The sequence below is a fragment of the Micromys minutus genome, assembly GCF_963924665.1.
Source record: "Micromys minutus genome assembly, chromosome: 15".
Taxonomy (NCBI): domain Eukaryota; kingdom Metazoa; phylum Chordata; class Mammalia; order Rodentia; family Muridae; genus Micromys; species Micromys minutus.
In genome coordinates, this window is record NC_137984.1 from 39,241,952 (window position 1) to 39,258,490 (window position 16,539).

At 38.0% G+C, this 16,539-nt stretch overlaps 1 protein-coding gene across 1 annotated transcript in view; it reads left to right on the plus strand.

The window, feature by feature from the left end:
* The window catches only part of LARP1B (La ribonucleoprotein 1B), a 31,434-nt gene extending 24,139 nt beyond the window's left edge, over window positions 1-7,295 (plus strand). The window contains exons 8-10 of the mRNA XM_080929502.1: window positions 250-394; window positions 4,087-4,261; window positions 4,765-7,295. Of these exons, the coding sequence (XP_080785628.1) occupies window positions 250-394; window positions 4,087-4,261; window positions 4,765-4,784 (340 nt within the window). The 3' untranslated portion in view covers window positions 4,785-7,295. The remainder of the gene's footprint in view (window positions 1-249; window positions 395-4,086; window positions 4,262-4,764) is intronic.
* Window positions 7,296-16,539: the final 9,244 nt, after the last annotated feature.

Genomic DNA, 16,539 nt, shown 5'->3' on the forward strand with positions numbered 1-16,539 from the left:
TAAGTTTAGACAAACTATTAGCATTAATTTTTAGTAAGTTTCTGTTTATGTGTAAAAGAAATTATCAATTGAGCAGGGTTTTGCTTGGTCTTATGTTTGCCATGTGCTATATTAGGTTCTATGTATATTTTGCCTAACCTGTAATAAAATAGTAGTATTATTAGACAGAGGAGAATAATTTGATAACATTTGTAAGCAGTGGGTACATATCTGTTAGCGAGTGGATGAACTCATGTCCTCTTTTTTTAGTGAGTATTACTTCAGCATAGAGAACTTGGAACGGGACTTTTTTCTGCGAAGAAAAATGGATGAGCAGGGATTCCTGCCCATTTCCCTGATTGCTGGTTTTCACCGTGTACAGGCTCTCACGACAAACCTTAATCTCATCTTGGAGGTAAGTATTCATTTTTAAATATTTTTAAGTATTCTTTTTTAAAAGAATTAAAAAGTTAAAACTGTTCCTAAAAAGTGTTTAAAAATGAGGACCACTCAGTGTAGAACATTTGGCAAATATACATGAGATCCTGTGCTTATCCCCAGAAGTAGTGCACCCCCATTCCCCAAATTCCCCAAAAAGGAAAGAAAGAAAAGTGGGCTGCCAAGATGCTTCCATGAGTAAGGGTGCTTGCTATCAGCTCTGCACACACTACATATACTGTTTTTAAAAGTATGCTGACTAAAGTGTTTGCCAAGAATTGGGAAGTTCAGGACATGTCTGAGCTATAGAAGAAGACCCCTAGGACCTCCCCATTCCTAACTCCAGAGAAGTATGCTAGGCATGGAGATTTAAAGCTACTCAGAAGTCAGGTAGTACATACCCTGAGTCCATGTGTTCTACTTCAGCTGTCATCTGAAGATAATAAAAAACTGTCAATTTGAATGTTTCAGCTTTTCCATTTTTATAAAACTTAAATGCCTATCTTTGAAAACTTGAGCCTTTAGTATTCTTGGTTCTTTTCATCTTTTTTCAGACTGCTCTAAATTCACATGCAATCCTAGTTATTAAACATTGAATTTTCAAGTACTTTGGGAAAACTTCCTCATGCACATGTGCACATGCTCACTCATGGATGCAGGGTTTCAGAGCTTGTTTCAAACCTCTTGTCACTGTGGATCTGAGACTGGTCCTTATTCTGTCCCTACCACCATAGGGCTTCCATCTAGTCAGGAAGTTAATTGGAGAAAGCCTTTCTAGCTGTGGTAGTACTGCCTTTAATTAAATCTCTCTCTTTTTTGTCTTCTAGAAATTCTCTCAACATTTTTTATTGTCCATTTTCTACATATATGACAGTCCCTGTGTAGACATTCTTTCTCTCTTCTACATAGCCCCTAGCAAGAATGATGATCTTTGTTTTGTAATTTTTGTTTTTCCAAATACCATATAAATAAATTAGAATTTTGTAGCCTTTGTTTAGTTCTTTCTCTTTTTTCTTTTCTTTTCCCCTCCATAAAGCCCAGGCAAGGATCCTCCTGCCTCTTCCTCTGTCTCCCTGGTGCTGTTCCTGATCTCTTTGACTTCTCACAGTGCCTTTGAGATTGCTTTGTCCTATGTTTAGCCCCTCCCCCTTGTGCTGCTGATCACTGTTCTATAGTAAGTATGTCCCTCAGTGTATCCATGCACTGATGGATGCTTGTGCTCCATTTTGGAGACTGAATGTTTTCATTTATGCTGGGTGAATTCCTAGGACTATGGATGCTGGGATATCTACATAGCTAAACATTATGAATCAATTTCTCTAAATGGTTACTAGGCTGGCCTAAAACTCACAGAAACCCTGCCCTATCCTCCTGAGTACTGGTATTGCAGATCTGAGGCTCATGAGATTCATTCAACTTGCATTTTGATTCTTGTCCCATAACTTTTTCTTTATTCGTAGGTTCAATTGATCCTGGTTCTGTAGCTTACCAGCTCTGTAACTGTAAGGTCACCGTAGGGTAACAGTAGTTTATTTGTTTCCATCTTAAATCTTGTGTTCTGCATCAACTGAATTTGTGGCTGCTCATTCTCCTTGCCTCAGGTTCTCACAGATGCAGGTCTTCCAGCACTAAGGGATGGATCTCTACAACTTGTCATTGGTATTTGGCTATTTTAATTTAGCATGGTGGTGAGTGGGCGTGATTAGCCATGGTGTGTGTAGATCAAAGGACATCTTTTAGGAGCTGGAGCTCTCTTTCCATCATTTGGGCTCCAGGGACTGAACTCAGGTCATCATGTCAGGTGTCTATACCAGTTTAGATGTCTCATTAGGCCAGGGCTACTTTGTCTTCCTCGTCCTCTGCCTCCTACCTTTCCTTCCTCCATCCTCTTCCTTTCTTCTGAATCAGGGTTTCTCTTTATAGTCCTGGTTGCTATGGAACTTGCTATATAGACCAGCTGGCCTTGAACTGACCTTGAGATCCTCCTGCCTCCACCTTCCCGAGTGGTACTGAAGGTGTGTACTGCTATCACTGTTTTTTATCAGCTAGTTAGAACTTGATGTCCCCAAATATCAGTTGATAAGGATCTTATTAAAGTCAAGCTTTGGAATTTATAAAAATGCCAGTTTTTTGTTTTTTTAAGATTTAAGATGCATATAGTCATACCTTTTAGGATTTTGTCTGCTTGTTTCTTTGAACAGGGTAGTAGTAATCCTCTAATCTTCCTATAGTGTTGACATTATAGGCATGTACCATCATCCCTGGCTGTTTTTTTTTTTTAAAGAAGGCATGAATAATGAATAACTAATAATAATTTCTTTTGATTTTCTCCTATTCATTTACTAAGAACAGAATTGTTTTAATTTTTAAAAATTTTTGGCAGCGGTGGGTTCACTACCTGCCTTAATGCTTAACTGAATAAAAGATACACAGCCTTTATATTTTGATATGCCTTAATCAGCACAATAGCTGGGCTACTGTTTAACTTCCACTACTAATAGAATCTACCTCCCTCTGATAATTCTTGAGTTACAACTTACTAAATTCCGTGTTCTCTTGGCAGCTCTCGACCCAGAGGTCTGCCCAACTTGGCCACACCTGGCTCCTTTACACATTATCTCTCACTGTCTCTACACTATCTGGACATGGCAGATTTTCCTTTCCTTCTCCCCTTTAGGTCCCAAACCCAGGAATCTTAAAAATCCTGCCTCTATCTGCCCTCCCTAGCCATTGGCTGCCAGCATCTTTATTTACCAGTCAGAACCCTCTGGGGGTAGTTTGCCAGAAGCTACATGCAGACACTGGTGTAAGCAGTTTTGGAGATCCAAATTAACATCAGAATACTACACAGAGTGCAAAGTCTTGTGCTTGGACTATTAAGTGATTCCATAGGTTGTTTTCTCCATAGAAGATGAATTCCACTGGATCTGTAACACAGTTTTTATTTCACCAGTAATAAGCCAATTGTTTCCTTGTTAGTAATCAGTGTGATTTCTTTTTTGTATATTCCTCTTGAAATAGGGTCTTACATAGCACAGGTTTGACTTGAACTCATATCAAACTCACTATATAACTTTGGATAACCTTTAATTCTTGATCCCTTTACCCCTACTACCTGAGTGAGTGCTGGATTCCAGGCATAATCGACATAATTTTCTTGGGGGTACTTGTGATAAAACCCAGGACATCAATCATGTCCGGGAAGAACTCTAAGAAGTGAGCTCTATCTTCAACCAACTTGTTTAGTCACTGTTTTGATGGTGGGAGCTGGAGCACAGGGTTTCCTGCAGTGCAGCCTGTCCTCAAGCTCACTTTGAGAACTTTGCTTACCTCCATTTATCTCCTACCTCATTTCCTGAGTTCTGTTTCTGGTTTTGTCTTCTGATAGAGTCTTACTATTGACCCAGAGCTTTCTGAATAGACCAAGCTGGCCTCAAACTTGGCACAATCATTTTGCCTTTGCTGCTTGATCACTGAAATTACAGACATGGGCCAATATGCTCTAAAAAATTGTTCTGTTGCTAACACTAACTTATTAGTCTTAGACACATTAACTATATTATTACAGTCTACTAACTTGAAGCTTTTCAATATTTAGAATAGAAATATAAGGCATATAACTAAGATCTTTTGAATGTAACTTTAATGCTTAAATTTTTTTATTGCCAGGCACTTAAGGATAGCACAGAAGTAGAAATTGTGGATGAGAAAATGAGGAAAAAGATAGAACCAGAAAAATGGCCAATTCCAGGCCCTCCTCCACGAAATGTGCCACAAACAGACTTCTCTCAGTTGATTGATTGTCCAGAGTTCATACCTGGCCAGGCCTTTGGCTCTCATACAGGTAACTGCATTTTATCTAGTTCAAACAGTGGGCTACTTGTGAGGTTTCCTATTTACTGAACTTTTATAGCAAAACTAAAGCTATGACTCTTGGTCCTCCAAATCCTACTAATGTTATTTCCCAGGCAGACTATAATTAATTATGCACAATCATAGTGTTTCTTGATCTTACAGATTTTTTTGTGTGTGTTGTCTTGTATGGACTTTCTTCATACCATTTTAAAAATTGTACTCAATGGCTGTATTTCACATCACTTCTCTCCACTTAAAACTGAAAGAGCCAAAATTTGTATTCAAGGCAAGCTAGCCTTCCTTTACTTTTGTTACCAATGAACTTCAACTTTGTCTTGAAATGTAACCCATATTCTAAAATAGTACTGGGATTTTTTTAACCTGATTCTTTTGAGTTTCCCAAAACTACATTAGTGTTAAGAATTTTTTGCCTGGTTCATTTTAAAGATAATTGCTCTTGGGAAAAAATATATGTGCTTAACCTTTTTTCAGTCAGGGTGATGATCTACTGATGCTCTTGGATGTCATATGATCGGAATATACAGTGGAGTAGGTGACTCCCTGAAATACCATGTAAATATGAGAGCAAATCGTGCTGCAGAAGTGAGAATGACCATACTGTCTTCTGTGCAAGAATGTCTACGCCCACCCCCTTGTGGAGAAGGTTGGGCCAGCCTGCAGTGAAGAAAACCACCTTTACGATAATGATGTGAGACAGACCAGAGGACTGCTGTTACTATAGGAGCTTCTCCTTTCTATGTCATTAGCTTAGGCTGCACGGGCTACTTCATTCATGGTGGGAAAGTTAATTGTTATCATTGGGGAAATACTGCAAATTCTATCTTTTGTTTCCAGGCATTTATACTTTGCCCAGATCAATAAAGCAGAAAAAGAGAGGATTGAGTAGCATTTCCAAAATTGTTAGGTCCTTTGCTATTTGACTTGCTCTTTAATATAGTATACTTTGCATAACTCACATGTTGTCATATTTCACATGTACTATAAGATGTATTAATGTGAATACTTAAGGGGTAAGAAATTTAAGTTAAATAAATAAGGGCATTTTTCCTTTACGCTTCAAAATTGTTTTTAAGGGCTTTTCTTTTTATTGTTTTATTTATTACTGTGTACATATGATATGTGTGTTTTTTGAGTGTGGGCATATGTGTGCCATGGTGTGTATGTGTGGAGGTGAGAGGACAACTTTACAGAGTTGGTTCTTTATATCCATTGTGGGACTCAGGTATTAAACTCAGGTGGTTAGATTTACCCAGCAAGTGCCCTTACCTTCTGAGCCTTGTTGCTGGCTTCAAAACTGTATTTTATGCATTGCCATCAAAGTACAGCCTGCCTATCTATGTTCCTCAAACTGTAAACCAGAATAAATCCCTCTTGTCAAGAATTTGGGCACAGCAATAAAAAATAACTAATAAAGAAAGTTAGTACCAAGAAGTCAAAAGTGTTGCTGTGGTAACCTGGCTGTGGTGTGTAGGCCTTTAAACTGGGCTTCAGAAGGAATGTGAAAGGCTTGGATGCAGAGCTCAGTGGGTCATTCTGAGTGGCTTCTGGAGACCAGCATGCCAATGAAAAGCTAGAAAATGAACATTATGCTCAGGAGTTTCAGAGAGGGGCAAGTACATTGTGAAGAGTTGCACTAAAAGCTATTTGCATTTTCTTCTGATGGAGAATATGGGTGTGTTCTGCCCATTACTGAAAAATGTAAGTCATAGAGTGATTTGCAGTTTGTTTGGCAGTGGCACTTTCGAGACAGAATTATGTTTAGGCTGAGGCATGTTTACTACTCACTGTGCTTATTCAGATCTATAGCAGGAAAAAGCAGAAAGATTGGAAAATGTGCAGTTTAGGGAAGAAAGGAGTGCACCAAGCAGAGTGGACTCAGCTTTTTATACTTAGGGAAATTAGTGCCAAAGTGAGAAATCTAGTATTGTGTACTACTAAGTCAGGACAAGTACCCTGAGGGTAAAACCTGTGCAAGCCTCCTACTAGGGAAATAGAAATTGATTTGAAAGAAGAGAAACTAAGACTTCTATGGGGTTTGGAAGCCCAAGTGTGTTAAAAGGCTAGTTACAGCTTTGTTAAGTTACTTACAACTTAGGGACCAGACAGTATCTCAGTCTGGCAGTAGAAAGAACTTGGATGCTTTGTCAGATGTAAAATGCAAGTTACAGGGTTATGGAGATCATTAGAAGCCACTAACACTGTGTGGCAAAGGAGATTCTGAAACACACTGTAAAGTCAAGTTGGACAGTAGACATCCAGGCTATTGGAAGTTCCAAGGAAAACTGGAATAGAATCATCTCATGAGAGAGGTGGGATGATACTACACTACAGGTGACAAAATTGGAGGGTGGGACTGTCCATAGTCATTGGATCCCAGATGATAGTACCACAAGCCCCAGATGCTGATCATGGTATAGTGTTTTCCCTGCTAGGTTTAGGTGTTGCTTTGATCCAATTTTTCCTTGCCATGCCCGATTCCTCTGTGTTGGAATGGAAATGTTTACTCTATGTCTTTGTACACTGGAAATATGTAACTTGTTTTCTGAACTTATAAAAACTCAGTTAAGACCTTGCCTTGCATCTCCGAGCCTTTGGGCTTTTGAACAATGTTGGGACAATTAAAGACTACGGTGACTTTTGAAGTCAGACTGAATTTATTTTCTTTATGAGCCTATAGGAGTCAGAGATGAAATGTAATGGTTTAAAAGTGATTTGTGTGAGAATCAAGTTGACAAGGAGTATACTTGGAATAATTAGTCTTCATTGTCAACTTGACTCATTATGTCTGTGGGCGCATTTCCAGAGAGTCTTAACTGAAGAGCGAAGACCCACCCTAAACATTGGCGGGGTGCTTAGCCTGAATACCAGCATTCATCTCTCTGTGCTTCCTGACTGCAGACGCAGTGTGACCAGCCACCTCATGTTCCTATCACCATGCCTTCCCTGCCATCATGGATTCTGCCCCTCAAACTGTGAGCCAAAATAAATCCTTCTTCCCTTAAGTTGTTTCTTGTCAAGTGTTTTATTACAGTAACATACAAACATAGACTGCCTGTCAGTAACAGTGCCTAACAATGGTGAATAATTTTAGATATTTCTGTTGAAGACCAAATATCTCCTTTTAAAGTCCATATGTCCTTATCATAAAGAACATTTTTTGAATATAATTGTAAGCCATACATAAAATTATGGTTACTCTTTAGTCACAAAGAACTAGTTCTTGTGAGTCTTTAAATCACAAAAAACTAGTTTCTGATGTTTTGTAACCCATGGTTTTTATTTTTCCACAGATGTTTTCTACCCATAATTTTGTCTCTCTGTAGTAATTAGGGTATATTTTTAAAGAGAAGTGAAACTTAGGTTTCTATTCCTAAAGACTGAATGAATAACTGAAAAAAAAAACTGTGTAAACTTAGGATCCTTTTAACCAGCTTATGAACAAACGAGTTGGGAACATTGGATAATAAAGAAAATATTTTTATACAAGACAGCTGTAAACTTGGGATTCAAGATGATATTTTAACCAGCTTATGAACAAGTAATTGGGAATGTTTGGTATTAAGTTTTATACATTTTACCTTTTCAACATATTTTCAGATGCATATGAATAAGTCAGTGTAAATAAATGTTGTGTTAATGTCAGATTTTTTTATATTATAAAAGAGCAAGCAGATGCTAAATGTATGGAATGCTGATAGAATCGTGCTGATTCACATTAGCTCACTGTAGAAAATCTGTCCTCCATTTCCCACAAATCTTCACATCTGGCCTTGTTAGTCCACTTGTACATTGCTTGGAGAAATATTGTGTCACTGTACACTGGAGAAGAAATAAGGTAGGACTATAGACAGCCTTATGCTACTATAGTTAGGGATGAGTTGTGAAGCTTTTATCTAATACTAATACCCTTTAATTAAGAATATCTTAACATTAGATTGTTTTCTTTCTTTGCCATTTGTGTGGTAAAATATTTTAGCCTAATTGATCTTATTATCACAGAAATTTTAAATATCTACTTTTTCCTCTTTGGAGGTTGAATTGTGTAGCATGGGTTGGCATTGCCAATGAGCAGAAGATCTTAATCAGCACAAATGGTTGATTTTGAGACTGGTAAGATGACTTCTGGAATGCAGGGTTTGCTGTGTATGCTATGAGAGGAAATGGTTACTGAATAGGCTGTGGGGCTTCCCTTGAAAGCTGTGTGTAGAGGTTCTTCAAGAAATCCTCATTGCTAAGAACTGTAGTCGACCTAATAATCTAGCCACCCTAGATCTAAGTATACATTTTTCTTTGGAGAGGTAGGCTGACATTTTTCATTTAATATAAAATTAGCAAAGGTAAATTGTCTATAATTTCAAATTGTACCCAAGGTGTTATATGGCCTTATCTATGTAAGCTTATCTATGTAAGTTAATGTCATAAACTCTAAATCTTAAACTTTTGATTTTATTTTATGAAAAATAAGTGATTTAAAATAACTAAAATAAGTAATAAAAGAAATTAGGGGTCCAGAAAACATGACAGGGTGTATGTGTAAGTTTAAGCATAAAGTAAATGACTTTTCATTCTAATATTAATTTTTCTCTGCCAAATATTTTAACATTCAATTTCTAAGCACATAAATTCTTAGTATAATAAAACAACTATAATTTTGTAACTGTGAACCTATAATTTAAGCATAGACGGCCTTAAGAGATGCATGTGTGTAACTGTTAGGTGGGTATAAGAAGGATAAGCTTGTGCAGTAAGACAGTAACTCCTGGGGCTGCAGAAGGTGGTTTAAGTGTTAAGAGAGCACTTGCTGCCCTTCCAGAAGATTCCGTAGGGCAACTCACAACTCTAGCTCCTGGGGATCCAGCACCCTTTTCTGACCTCCTCAGGCACATGTGTCACCACTCCCTTAAATAAAAATAAACATAATAAAAACCATAGTTTTGATTTCCCCATAGTTGTTCCAGTTGCTATTTGGACATTTAGAGCCTATTTATGTGTAGTAATTCAGTTAAATTAAATGATACTTATGTAAGGAACTAAGTCACCCCATCCCCCCACATTTAACATGATAGTGTTTCTTTGTGTTCTTTAGTCATTGTGTAAATATTTGAGCATTAAGAAAAAAGGAGTTTTTTCCTGTACTCTTCTCTATCAGTGTGAAAATTGTAATTTCTTGTTTCGCGTGTGTAGCTTGGTTTTATGAGTAATTTGGTGATAAATGTAGTTAGTGTTTATGAAGCATCTCTGTCCTGTGAGGGATTTGTGAACATAGAAGCCTTAAATAAAGTACTAAATATTTGCCAGGTGTTGTAACATACACTTTTGATCCAAGCTCCAGGACATAGAGGGAGGAAGATTTCTTGAGTTCCATCCAGCCTGGTCTACCTACTAAGTGCTAGGCCAGTAGGGCTGCATAGTAAGACTAAACAGCAACTAAACAAAAACATTTGGTTTCAGTAGTATTTTTGTAAATACTTTTATTTAACATAGCTACATTATTACAATATGACTAATGTACATCTTTCCTCATTTGGTTTTTTTTTCCTTAAAGCAGCACTTTAAGGAAAAAGACAATTGTCTTGCCTATTTTAGAACTGGCCTCACTTCAAGTTCTTCTCTGCACATAACTAGAATTTATTATATTGTACAACTTTTCATTTCTTGTGGTTCTGGGTGTCAAATCTAAAGGCCTGCTATGAGTTTGCAAGCCCATGCCTACTGTATTGACTAGAATATTCTGGAGCCTTTTCTATTGTAAATCTATTTGCTTTCTAAGACATAACAATGATTTGGTGATTAGAGTTAAGGGGAAGACAAAGTCCAGTCTGGTGTGTTTATGTGTCTATGGGATAAACCTTGGAGCCTCATCACACACCCTGCTCTCTGCCTCCAGTTCGGTAGCACAAGGCTCTGTTCGTCTACCTCAGATTTCTGCATAAAGCATTCCCTAATGAATTCAATCTGAAAGTAATGATGCTTAGAATTTTAGAGCATATACTTGTAAAAAAAACTTATTTTGATATTCTGACCCAGGGGTGGAATTGTAACAAATTTTTAATAACAACTTAGAGAAAACAACTTGGGTTTTATAGAGTTTATATTTATTTTGATTAAAAATAACTGGAAAGGTAAGGTGAAGAATGGTCTTAATTTTTAAAAAGATTCATTCATCTTTATTGTGTTTTCTTGCCTGCCTGTATGCATGCATCTATACCATGTGTGTGCCTGGTGGAGGTCAGCAGAGGGAGTCAGATACACTGACACTGAAGTTACAGTGTTTGTGATCTGCCATGCAGAAGCTGAGACCTGAAGAGAACACCGGGTGCTCTTACCCACTGAGCCATCTCTCCACCACTCCCCAACTCCAAGAAAGGTCCTTGAAATTCTGACACTTAGATGTTATTGTTGGAGCTGTGTGCTTTACTGTGGTGACTTGTATTTCCCATTGTTCACAAGAGGTATACAGTAAGCAGGCACACTAGTGTGTCTTTCCTGCAGGGAATGTGGAAGTAGGAGTAATAGCTACTGTAGTTTAGATCTTTGTCAGTTTGTCAGGAAATTGTATGTACTTAGAGCACCCGAGACTTATAGCAGTTGAAATCTTATAGTCCGATGTTCAGGTTGAAGACTTTACAGGTTTTTTTTTTCTTTTTCTTTTTCTTTTAATCAGATACTGTGTATTTACATTTGAGGTGTTATCCCCTTACCCTGCCCTGCTCCCATCTACCCTCCCCCTCCAGTTGCCTCCCCATCTCCACCCCATTGCCTTGTCATTCCCCTACATTAGGAAAATGTGCCATCTCTGGACCAGAAAGAAGCCTCTTCTCACATTGATGCCAGACACTGCTATTTTCAGCTACATATGCAACTGGATCAATAGGTCTCTCAATGTGTGCACAAAGGTTGGTGTTTTACTCCATGGGAGTTTTGGAGGGTTTGGTTGGTTGATAATGTTGTTATCTTCCCATGAGGTTGAAACCCCTTTCAGCTCCTTGGGTCCTTTCTTTAGCAACCTCATTGGGACCGATGGTTAGCTGCAAACATGTTCAGCTGTATCTATATGACTCTAGCATAGTCCCTAAGGAGGCATCTCTGGTTCCTGCCAGTAAGTGCTTGGATTTGGTGGCTGCATATGTGGTGGATCCCCAGACTTTACAGTTTTGATTCTCAAGCGGATTGACCATCATAATTGGTGATTCACTGATATTCTTGAAGCTGTAACGAATGTGATGTTCTGTGTAAGTTTTGGTGAAATTCCTTCATTCAATGGATTTCCTTTTGAATATTTAAGAGTGAGTCTTGTAAGCCTTTCATACTTGAAAACCATGGAAAGGTCTTGAAATTGATTATCATATTTTGTGCAGGAAAAATCCATATTAAGGCAAGATAAAATACAGTTTATGGGTAAGAAGAGTTAGTATTTTAATTGCAGAACTGATTTAAAATTTTTAGATCATACTCCAGCATATTCAAGAATTGGAAGTCCACTGATCCCAAAGAAAAATACTGAAACAAATAGCCTCCAGGTGATATCAGGGGTTTGTCTACCAGCATACCTGACCTCGACTCTGGACCACGGGTTTTGAAAGATGGTGAATGTGAATCATCGCCCATCCTCAGTGACACTGAATGTAAGTGTACACACCCAATGAATGTGTGCCTTGGGTATAATATATAATTTTCTCTTTGTCATATACTTAGATTTTGAAAGGTTTTAAAAATTGGAATTGTAGCCAAGAAAAACTTTGGCTAGTTTTGTGAAAAGTATATTTTCTCTTTTTTTTAAAGATTTATTTCTTTAAAAATTATTTTTTATTTAATATAGTGGTTTGCTTGCATGTATATCAGTGTGAGGGTGTGAGTTACAGACAGTTGTGAGCTGCTATTTGGGTGCTGGGACTAGAACCCAGGTCCTCTGAAATCACAGCTAATACTCCTAACCACTGAGCCATCTCTACAGCTCCAAGATTTATCTCTTATTTTTAACACACTTGAGAATGCTTTGATTGGTCTTTTCATTTATTACTAAGTTTTTTCTAAGTGACTAGTTGAAGTTTGAATAACATTTCTCTTTTCTTAATGTTTAATATTATTCATAAGGCTCTTAAGGCACATTGCAGGCTTCGGCATGTCAGGATGAATTATTTAAAAAAAAAAAAAATCAGATGGTTGTAAACAGGCCAGAAGAAACTTCTTTGCATTTTTTGATTGTTGACAGATAATACAACTTACTATAAAATATTGTCACTTTTGCTGAATAATTAATTAGTATAAGTAAAAGTTGGGAGACAAGTAGAATTGTGGCTTATGTGGTTGTGAGTAACTTGTCCTGTGATGGGTGCAGTGGTTTTATAGAGAGCTTATTTTTATAAAATGGAGAAAGTGGGTCATGGATGGGTCAGATCTACCATTTCTCACAACTGTGTGAACTTTGCAAAGTAAGTTGCAGTATACAAAGTTCAAAACAAGTACTGCTTGGATGCTCAGAAGGGAAGCTCTCTAAGGAAAGGTAATCAAAATCTGTGGCCAAACTGTGGGAAGAAAATGCTGGAATTTTAAGGCTTATAAACCAGGTTCTTTTTCCTGGCAACCAGAGGTACAGAGAGGAAGGTGGGATTTTTAAAGACTGCATTTGTCCAGGTCAGTAAACACGTTGTTTTGTGACTAGGAGGATATACAGTGTCTGGTGAATGATGTACATCTGTGCACAGTTGATGACCCTCAGCGCTCTAAGGGCCCTATGAGTTCTAAAGTATTACCAAGTCCAAGGTCAACAGTACTGATTTAAGAAACATTCATAAGCAGGGCAAAACCTTTAATCCCAACAAAGGTAGGCCATTCTCTGTGTTCTAGGACAGCTAGAGCTGCACAGAGAAACCTTTAAAAAACAAACAAACAAAAAACAAAAAAAAAGAAGAAAAATAAATGAAAAGAAAGGATGTAGTTAGGCCATTTTCAATTCAAAATAAAAATATTTAAAAATTTTATTTATGAAGGAAGGGCATGGATATGGGGGTCAGTCAGAAGATAATCCGAGGAGGTCAGTTCTCTACCCTAAGGGTTGTGAGGGTTGAACTCAAATCATCAGACTTGGAGGCAAATGCTTTCAGCTGCCAAGCCTTCCTTTTAGCTCAATATAAAAATCTCTTAATCATTCCTTACAAGTTGAAAGACTTTAGTCCATAGCTAACCATTATTAATAATTTGCTGTTTAATCATTTATGCTCCCCCCATATACCCTGCATATGGCCTTTAAAATATATTTAGGTTCACTTACTTACTCACTATATGCATGGGTGCATTGCCTGCCTTTATGTGTGTGTATATGTTTGCAGTGTCTGCAGAGGCCCGAAAAGGGTATTGTACCCCTAGAACTCGAGTTATAGTTGGTTTGAGCTACTAAGTGGGTGCTGGGACTTGAAGGTCTTCTGTAAGAGGACCCAGGTTAGGGAGATTGTTCAATTGATAGTGGGCTTCCCTCATGATCATCAGAACCTAAATTTGTATCTTCAGCACCATGCAAACAGTTAGGTATGATGCTGTTGTGTACCTGTAACCCTTGTTCTAGAAAAAACGGAAATAGGAGGCCCAGCCTAGCCAGAACCCCAACCTCCAGATTCAATGAAAGAGGCTGTCTCAAAAATAAATAAATAAATAAATAAATAAATAAATAAATAAATAAATAATATCTGATAGATAAATAAATAAAATAAAGAGGAAGAGCTGGAGCCACACTTCCAGAGGCCCCGAGTTTGACTCCAAGCGTCCATATGGTGGCTCCCAATCATTTTCAAGTCCAGTTCTATGGGATATGATGCCCTCTTCTGGCCTCTACAGGCACTGCCCAAATGTAGTGCAAACATATAAAGGCAGGAAAAGCATCCATACATAAATAATAAATAAATAAAAGAAGCAACTATGAAGAATCTGTTTGAATTAAAGAATTAGTAATAATTTAAAAAACGAGGTGGAGAACAATTGCTGTCCAAAACATGCACATGTACATAAATTTGCATATACATACAACATATTTTTGCTTTTTAAAAAAAGGTTTATTTACTGTATGTATGTGAGTACATGGTCACTGTCTTCACACATACCAGAAGAGGGTATTTTATCCCATTACAGATGGCTGTGAAGCACCACGTGAGTGCTGGGAACACAGGACACCTGGAAGAACAGTCAGTGCTCTTAACCACTGAGCCATCTCTCCAGCCCATACAACATATTCTACATTTTATAAAGTATATTTGCACATGACAGTTTTCCTAGGGCAATGCCTGGCTCACATTGTCAGCTAACTAACTAGAAATCTACATGGCTAGGAATTCTGAAAGAAAAGGATTACTATGTTCTAGGCATATGGAGCTGAAAGGGGAAGTTGAATCAGAAGAGTAGCATGTGACAGCAAAGCAGACGTGTTTAGTGTGCTCAGATTTAGGCTAAGCTAGATGTGGGACTGCCAAAGGAAGTTCCATTATTGCTTTTAGTTAGGCCCTGCCTTTTTAGGGAAGATGCCTCTGATATATCATGTTAAATGACTTAAAACTTGGACAGTTTTCTGTCTATCTTGCTGCTGTAGGAAAGAAGTATGTTTTGTTTGTTTGTTTATTTAATTTTACATGCATTGGTGTGAGGGTGTCAGATCCTGTAACTGGAGTTTCAGACAGTTGTGAGCTGCCATGTGGGTGCTGGGAATTGAACCCGGATCCTCAGGAAGAAGAGCAGCTGCTCTTAACTGTTGAGCCATTTTCTCCAGTCCAAGAAGTATGTTTTCATGAAGTTTAGATAGTAGGGTTTTGTTCATAAAACAATTAATTGAAAGAGGGTGGGGGAATGTGTACTCATGTCACAATGCGAGTGTAGAGATCAGAGGAAAACTTGAAGGCACTTCAGCTCCCTCCATATAGGTCCTGAGGATTGAACTCAGTTCCTCAGGCTTGTCAGCGAACCTTTACTTGCTATCTTTCTCACCCTGTTGGGCATGGTGGCACAAGACTAGTATCCTAGCTACTTGGAAATTCTCCCAGCAGGCGTAGTGCAAGTTCAAGGCTAGCCTGATCAATTTCACAAAACCCTGTCTTAAAATAGAAAAGGACTGTGGCTCGTGGTAGCTGATTAGCATGATTGAGGCTATTTCCACTCCACAATCACTGTCCTTGGTTCTGACTTTGTGCTGATGTGCAATTTCTAATTCTCCTGTGGGTCAGCTGAGTAACAAAATTCATTGATTGCCAGACCGTCCCAGACACTGCTAGTCCCTAGGCATAAGATAGGAGGTTTTGAAACTGAACAGACATTAAAATAAGTTCCCAATAGTTAGCAGCAATTACTGTGAGGTTAGGTAGTCAGAGTGGGCCCTTGGAAAGGTAAGAATGAAACATGCAAAAAGCAGGGAAAGTATTTCAGGAAGAGAAAAGTCAGTAATGTATCTAGGGTCTGAAAGGGGGACAACGGCTGACATATTGGAGACACTAAGAAGTCAGTTTGCTCATAGCTTCTAAGAAGATGATTCTGTCTGTGAAGTCAGGCTGGGCTTTGTAGTCTGTGCCATGGCTGTAACATGATCCTATTTTATTTTTAAAAGAGCACTCTGATCCTTATGACAGAAAATAGGTTATAAGGGAAAAATGGGCAGGAAGCTTAACCGAGTGTGGTGCCACATGCTTTTAATCATAGCACTTGGAATGCAGGGGTGGCAGATCTCTTTGAGATCAGCTTGTGATGTATGGTGAGACTGTCTCAACACCACCACCAACAAAAAGAAAAAAATTGAAATAATAAGCATAAAAGTTGATTGATGGGTTGATAAACAGCAAAATAGATTGAGCAAAAAACACGAACACTGCACGCAGGAAATTGGGAGCAAGTAACATGAAAAGCAGGCACAAAGGGATTGTGCACACCATTTTTCTGTATAACCTAGTATTAAGTAGATTTTACTATAAGCTTTTTATTTTAAAAAATGAGCAAACTACAAACTTGAAATATAGGGTGACAGCACAGGAAGTGGTAAGAAAGAAAAGACATGGGTCCCTGGGTGGTTTGTTTTAAACACAAATATTTAAGTAGCTGATGTAAGCAGGTTGTCAGAATTTCTGCAAAACACTGACAAGATGAAAGCAGAGGTGGAGAGGAAAACTGCACTCACTAAGCAGTTAACATGGTGATCAGAAATTCATGTGATGTTTTGAATAATTCAGAATAGACAAAATAATGTTTAAAAACAACAAAGTTAGGCTGTAGATGCAC